Genomic DNA, 7,632 nt, shown 5'->3' with positions numbered 1-7,632 from the left:
TGTAGACCAGGCTGGCCTCGAACTCAGAAATCCGCCTGCCTCTGCCTCCCGAGTGCTGGGATTAAAGGCGTGCGCCACCACGCCCGGCTGACACCTTACTCTTAATGCTCCATCCCATTGGGGCCATTGTCTCTGGATCGAGAATCCTGACTCTCAGACATAATCCTTAGAATCTAGACAACATGAGTTCTTATGATAGTCACACTTGTTCTGTGGCGTTAGTATTGCACTGGTCTCAAGTCAGACAGGTACAGCAATACAAAGGAACCAATATCCTTGATGAAACTAGATGAAGAAACGTTCTCAACCAAACCTGACAAACCAGAGAGTTGGATAAGTCTTTGAGTGCTTGCTGATCCTAAAGAGGACCTGAGCTTTATTATTAGAATCCATATCTTAAGGCTCACAACTGCTTATAATTCCAGTTCCGGGGGAATCTGATATTTTCTTCTTCTGACTCTCATGGAACATACACACTCATGTGCAGATTACCATCTCCCCCCCCCAACACACACACACAACACACACACATGTAATTAAAGAGTAATATGTCTTTAAATCCCAGACAAACCATATACAACAGTACATTAAAATATTCACTGTAATTAAGTAGGAATCAATCCAAGGATATAACTATAGTTCAAAAGGCCATTAAAGAGGTGATGCCACATGAACAGAATGAAGAACAAGAAAGCAGAGAGGCTGGGCCAAACTCAACCTGTCGATCAGAAACCCAGTCCTATGATAACCAAGCAATCCATGCAGTGTCTTATGGACCTATGCATGAAGGTCTTGTGACCTAATTTACTAGTTCTAACAGTTCTGTATATAGACACATTTCATCTGTAAACAGTGATGACATCATTTGATTCCAATTTAAGTAAGATTTCTTCCTCTTCCTCTTGCCTAATCGCTCTGATAAGGCCTCCCAGACTAGGTTGGATGAAAACAATGAAAGTGAAAATCTTTATCTTATTCCAGACCAGAAAGATACTTCTTTCAACTTTGTTCTGTTCAGTAATGTTAAATTGGTCTCCATATGGCCTTTGTCTTATCCATTGAGAAGTGAACATGGAGTCTGAAAAGTCAAGTAGAGGGAGTGATCAGGAAAGCCTTCCTATCTTCATACCATACAATTACAGCACTGTTGCCTTCTGGAAAAGGTATCAGTAGGATCAGTAGCTGAGTGGGCTTTGTATGGGAGAAAAATATAAGAGTGCCTGGAGTCCTTCCAGGTGAGTGAATGTACTCTCGATGATATCCAAGACTCTCTACAGTTACCCAAACTCATGAAGTATATAAGACCTACAGTGAACGCTAAAGCAACCCTTGGTGTTTGGGAGGTAACAGAAATTGGGAAATATTGACCACGGGAGAGATATGTGTGTATCTGTAAAGGGTTAAACAAAAGAGTCCCCAATATGGCTGCAAATCTGAATCTCCTCTTAGAATTAAGAATTGAAACCATAGAGAATGAGATGAAAATAGTTGGGTTATTAATATCATAGTTGGGTTAGTGGGATAAAGTACCTGCTTGCCACATAAGCCTGACAACCTGAGTTCACTCCCACCTTAAAAAGTCAGATGTGGTAGGCTGCATCTGTCATCCTAGTATTGCTGAGGATGGAAAGTGGAGAGAGGAGAACAAGGGGGAGGGAAGGCCACTGGACAGCTGGCCTTGAGCATGCTGCACAGCATCAGAGATAAGAGAAACTCTGTCTCAGGAAGGTGGAAGGTGAGAACTAACTCCCAAAAGTCGGCCTCTGACCTCCCCTGGAATACCATGGTATATATGCATGTAGACACATCAGAAAAAAAGGAACAAAAGCCCACTGTAGTTTGAAAGTCCCTTAAGAGGGTAACTAATTTTACCATGTCACTCAACCCATTCCTGTTCATTGAAGCTATCCAGGAGAAACAAACAAATAAAAACTAGATTTAATGATATAAATTAAAGTCAGCCAAATTTCTGGGGGTGGAACATTGCCATGACAATAGATGGTTGGGAAGTTCATTTGAATAATATAAAGGTCTTGGAGTTAGATTATTTATGATCAAAGGAACTAGCAGATTTATTTAAAGGATTGCATTTCACCCTTCATATTGCGTGGATTTGGTTTGGTTTTGCATGTAAACAATGCTTTCTTTTTATTTTGAAGACATAGGGGCTTGGAAGAGTCAAAAGGTCACTATCATCTAAAGATTTAAATTTTTTATTAAATCTTTTCTTGTGGCTCCCTCTGAGTGTATAGAGTAAAAGTTGTTCCTTTGATCTTTAGTGTGCTTATTTTATATATTGCTTAATCCCGTGGGAGGTACAACACTGTGTTAAGAACATTTAAATTCTACCATAGTGCTTAGCGTGACTGTCAGACGTTTCTCAAACTCTTTAAAATTTCAATCATTTAACTCACAATATTACAAACTTTGTAATTTGAAGAAAGAGTCTGTTTTTCCTCCTTCATTTAATTGTAATTAGAATAGAATTTGCTACTATTCCTTCGTTTAGCTATACATAAATGTACATCAAACAAAGACAAACTATAAAATGTAACTCATCAGAATAAATCAATAAAATCATAACAAAACCACAGGGTTGTTCCTAAACAGAAAACATTGCTTTCAACCAGGAGATATAATAGCATTAAGCTTATTTAATTCTGGAATCCTGTCTGCTTTGCTTTTTAACAGTGGTTCGACAACGATCTCCGACAATTTTGGAAACATCTCCACAACAAATTCGTAAAGCACTAGAGTTTTTGGATTTCAGTCATTATGTACGGTAAGTTGTACATACCATATGTACAAATATGTGCAGACAAGTGTGTTCATAGACTCTTAGATATATTCTCAATGGACAGTTGGTCAGTAACCAAAAAGTTGAAATTAAGTGCCTATTATGTCTTAATTCTGTGTATGACTTTAGAGTTACATGATTTTGAAGCTTAAATTTGTCAAATATTCCATTATCTAACCCCAACTCATTTATGTGACTTTTGAAAAAAAAAACCCAAAAAAACCAACTACAATAACAACAAAATTCCTTTGGACCTACAGAAAGTCCTTGTAATACCCACTATTATTTCATGAAGCTATATTTTCTTCAGAACTAAATAATAGGATTAATATGTTTAAGAATGTCCCATTTACTAACTAGATAAAGTCAGAAGTAAACCCTGAAAAATACTCATAGTTTCATAGTCACTAATGATGGATCTGAGTTTACTGACATTCTCCATAATATTTTGTTAAAATATCAATGAGTCAGAATACAGTACCTAACCCAATTTTGAAAAGCTAATGTTTTATTCTGCCATTGTCAGATTCAGTTTGACTTAATATGATTCCAAATTACTTTGCTTTCTGAAGTACTGTTTACTTTCAAGTTCTCAAATGACATATATATATATATATATATACACATATATTTATACATGCATATACACACACACACACACACACATATATATATATATATATATATATATATATATATATATATTCATTTTATCGACATTCTACATCAAGGAAAACAACTGCGGAGGCCGTGCTGCAGACAGAGGAACTGAATAAGCAGCAAGCAATGCAGAAGGCAGAAGAAGTCCACCAGTTCCGGCAGTACCGCTCCCGTATCCTCAGCATCAGAGACATTGATCAAGAAGAACGTTTTAAGCAAAAGGATGAGGTTCTGGAAATGTACGGAGAGATGCGGGTAAGTCTAGCGGTATAAATAGCAACATTTGCCAAGTTCATTTGTTATAGTAAAACGAAAGCAGACTCACTCATCTGAGCAGAAAAAACTCGTAATATTTGGCTTTACAGTTTACCACCTCCCAGAAAGGATAGGTACAGGTTCACTTCTCTTATTCATTCACAACTCCCTTAAAAGCCCACTAACCTGTCATAATAGGAATCTATCTTATGAGATGAATGTTGAAAACTATTGTCGGAAACTGCTTTGCCTGAGTTGGACAGGCTGACTGTGGGAAAATACTTTAAAACCTTCTTGCTTGCTCACAGGGTTCACGCAGGATACCCCACAGGCCCAGCAGGCTGATAACATGGATGTTATAAAGAGAAAATGAAATGAAATATAATGGTATTTAACTTAAACATGTATTTAAAAGCTGCAGATCAAAACCACAGCTCTTCACTGTGGGTTGCCATTATTCCCACCCTATTTCAGCAGCAGCATGGTCCAAGGAAAAACTTTCTGTGTCATGGAAGGCCTAATCTAATTAAAAAAAAAAAAAAGACTGTGGTACTAGAAGTGGAGAGAAACAGTAGATGTGTAAGGATGGCTTCTGTCTGTGGATGATAGGATTTATTCATTTTCTCTTCCTTCCATTAACTCATTACACACGAATACTCTCAAACATGCCCATATTGACACACACACTATATACGTATACACAAACTCACACATACACACAGTCACACATTCACATACCCATGCTATACACACTCATATATACACATACAGGTAGATACACAAACACACACATATACACACACTCATACCTACACATATTGGTAGATTCACACATATACACTTACACACACACACACACAGAGAGAGAGAGAGAGAGAGAGAGAGAGAGAGAGAGAGAGAGAGAGAGAATGGGAGGGAGGGGGATAGGGAGAGGAAGAGAGAGAGAGACGCACTGAGAGCTACAGAACTTTCTAGGTATTTTATCCATCTTTGACCTTCTTTGATATGGTCTGTCTTTAGCAACCAAAGGGACCTGTCATTAAGGATAAACTGTTTTGTTCTCTGGTAATAATCTCATTATTTCAGTGTCTGATGCAGGGATCTTGCAAACTTGTTTTTTATAAAAGATGGTGAATCTTTTGTCTCTGTGGGTCCTATGGCTTTTTGTCCAGCACATACATGGCTTCTAGTTACTTCACCCTATCAAAGTAACACAGTCAAAGATAATACTTAACTGAGTGGGAATACATCAAATAAGCAATACTTCAGGAAAAATGCAGACAAGCAATAGACAGGTAGGTTTCATAGGCTTCAGCTTACCAGAGCCTGGCACTTCTCATTTTAAGAACATGTCTAATGCAGCTCAATGGGGTCCTTCTTTTGCTTATTAAGACACTGAATGAGGCTGAAAGAGATCACGTGCAGAAAACTCTTCTGTGACTATACTGGCAGTGATATATAGTATATAAGGCTATATAAGAGACCACGCTGACCTAAGCATGGCAATTCAGTCCAGAAATAGCACACTATTGCCACTTGCATTTCATTGGTTAAAGCAAACCATGTGGCCACTTACAGCTTCAAAGATGGAGCCAGCTTTGGTTGAATGTGTGACATAAAGCACTGAAGCAATTGGTTTCTGGTACCTAAGAGTACTGGTTGCTGATATTTTGTTTGAGGAGCTCTGTCAATCTGATAATAGGTGGCAAGAGGTTAACTTGAGCCTGAGAAAGAATGGAGAAGTATATATCCATTGCACCAACTGCATGATCATGCCTCATTTTGATTTTTAACATTATATTCCTACCTATGTATTTCCGTATTGTTTAACTTGAAAGAGTAATGTAGACTTGAAGTATGAATGCGTTTAACATCTGTCTTTCCTAGAGAAGGCCTTCACTCTGCTCTACTCTTATGCTTGAAAGGGAAAAATGCAATTGTGTTGCCAAAAAAAGAGTCAGAATTGAATTATTATTAAAATTGCATAGATTCAATATAACATAATATTATCAGAAATAGGAAATTTCAAGGTCACTTGTCATTCTGGGTTTAGTAGCTGAGCTAATGCAATAGACAAGGGTGATGTAGAGAAAACCTATTTACTGGGACAATGAATTTAGAGCCTAGTCATTCAAGGATTAGATACAAATAAACACACTTATTTTGATTGAAGCCATTTAAAAAGAAACCCAATAGTAACACATTTCTTATCAAGCAGGAGAAAATAACTCTCTTTAAAATAAGTCAAGTATTCACCTGATTTTATACACACTCCTAAGATGTTTGTGTCTCACTCACTCTCCTTTCCCTAGCAAGCACTCTCATCTTGTACTCATGAAGTTCACTTTAGAAATCCAATTTTAGGGTTTGTATCACAGTTTTATTTCATCAAAAGCATTTTGAAGTCTGACACTGACATCCAGCTAAGCCAGCCTCTCAGTAAAATCATGCCAGTTGCAGAGATGTGGGGTGGAAAGAAAAACCTCAAACAATTCAGCATGAAGAGAATGCTTCCCTTTCACGAAAGTTCTCTTTATGTTACAGTCAGTGCACTAATCCTTGTTATTCCATTGTATTGGGTTTGAAGCCTAAGCAACAGCGAGGCTTCATTCAGAGAGGAAAGAGAAAATGAGAGGTGAACCAGGGAGACGGGAACAGTTAGTAATATGACATCCATTGAGCCAACACCCATCCACTAATGGCAAAGAGGTTCTTAAATAGGAACAGAATCAAGATGCAAGCTTAAATCCAACTGCATGCTGCTGGCCAGTGTCCACGATAAATACTGTGATCTACTGCTCCTAGACTGAGAGAAAGATAGTGGGCTAGGTTCTTTTACTCTGAAGGCCTGCCTCACTCTGATATATCTTGTCAGAGCTAGAATACAGCTTGCAAGCTAGTAACTTATAACACACAACTGCTGTGTGACTGACAGATTGATCCAGAACTCATTCAAAGCCAAGTTCAGCCACCAAACCTCTACCAACTTCTCCACCTTTACACATATTTTTCCTCACTGGTACTTACTTTTTCTCTGCTCTTCTTTTCTTTTCTCTTCTTTTCTTTTCTTTTTTCTTTTTTCTTTTTTCCCCCCTTTGGTGATTCATTCCGAGTTAAAATCTAACTTGCCATGCATCACAATTTCCTGTTTTGTTTATTTCTAAGTGATAAAGGACAAACCGAGCTCTTGTCTTCAGTGACTTTCCCCATTAGTCTGTTGGCATCAGGAAAGAATAAAGGGAAAGTATTCCTTTTGTTTGTTTGTTTTCTGGTACTTCTGCATTAGTATCAGTGAGACTGACGGGTGTGGGATTTGCCTTGGAATAGGACTCTGTAGATGAAGCCCGGCAGAAGATCCTTGATATCCGGGAAGAATACCGAAACAAGTTGCTGGAGGCGGAGCGCTTGAGGATGGAGGCCTTGGCAGCTCAGGAAGCTGCAGTGAAGATAGAGGTAGAGAAGAAGTCTCCAGCTTCTGACTCACAGAAGAAGAAGAAAGGAGGAAAGAAAAAGTAATGCCTCCATGGTGCACTATGCCACATTATCAAACATTAGGTCAATAGAAACAGGAGAAAATGTTCCTCGCTCTTGGTTTCTAAATTTTAATGTTAACTGTTGGTCTCTGTTACAAAGGATTTGAAGACACTAGCTTCTCAAATGTTCTAATTTCATTAAAATTGTTAACAAATAAATGCTTAGGTTGTAAATAACATTCTGTGGTTTTCACTTTGAGCTTCCTGTATTAAAATAAATTTGTGTGTACATAGTGCACACATGTGTGTGTCTGTGTGTGTATGTGTGTGTGTGTATGTGTATTTTCCTGCCATGCATTTAGGGGCCAGAAACACTTAGGAGATGGGCTGTCTCTTCTTCCACGTCCTTTGAGCCGAGTACCTAGTTTCTGTCGCTTGCTGTGAACT

General features: G+C 38.2%; 1 protein-coding gene across 4 annotated transcripts in view; it reads left to right on the top strand.

Moving 5' to 3' along the window:
- Adgb (androglobin) overlaps positions 1-7,356 on the top strand; it is a 129,321-nt gene extending 121,965 nt beyond the window's left edge. For all 4 annotated transcript variants that reach the window (XM_021175285.1, XM_021175286.1, XM_021175284.1 and 1 more), the window contains 3 exons: positions 2,692-2,782; positions 3,529-3,712; positions 7,040-7,356. In XM_021175285.1, the coding sequence (XP_021030944.1) occupies positions 2,692-2,782; positions 3,529-3,712; positions 7,040-7,228 (464 nt within the window). In that variant the 3' untranslated portion in view covers positions 7,229-7,356. The remainder of the gene's footprint in view (positions 1-2,691; positions 2,783-3,528; positions 3,713-7,039) is intronic.
- The last annotated feature ends 276 nt before the right edge of the window (positions 7,357-7,632 follow it).

This window comes from Mus caroli, chromosome 10 (assembly GCF_900094665.2).
Source record: "Mus caroli chromosome 10, CAROLI_EIJ_v1.1, whole genome shotgun sequence".
Classification (NCBI taxonomy): Eukaryota; Metazoa; Chordata; class Mammalia; order Rodentia; family Muridae; genus Mus; species Mus caroli.
This window is presented reverse-complemented; position numbering and strand designations above follow the sequence as displayed.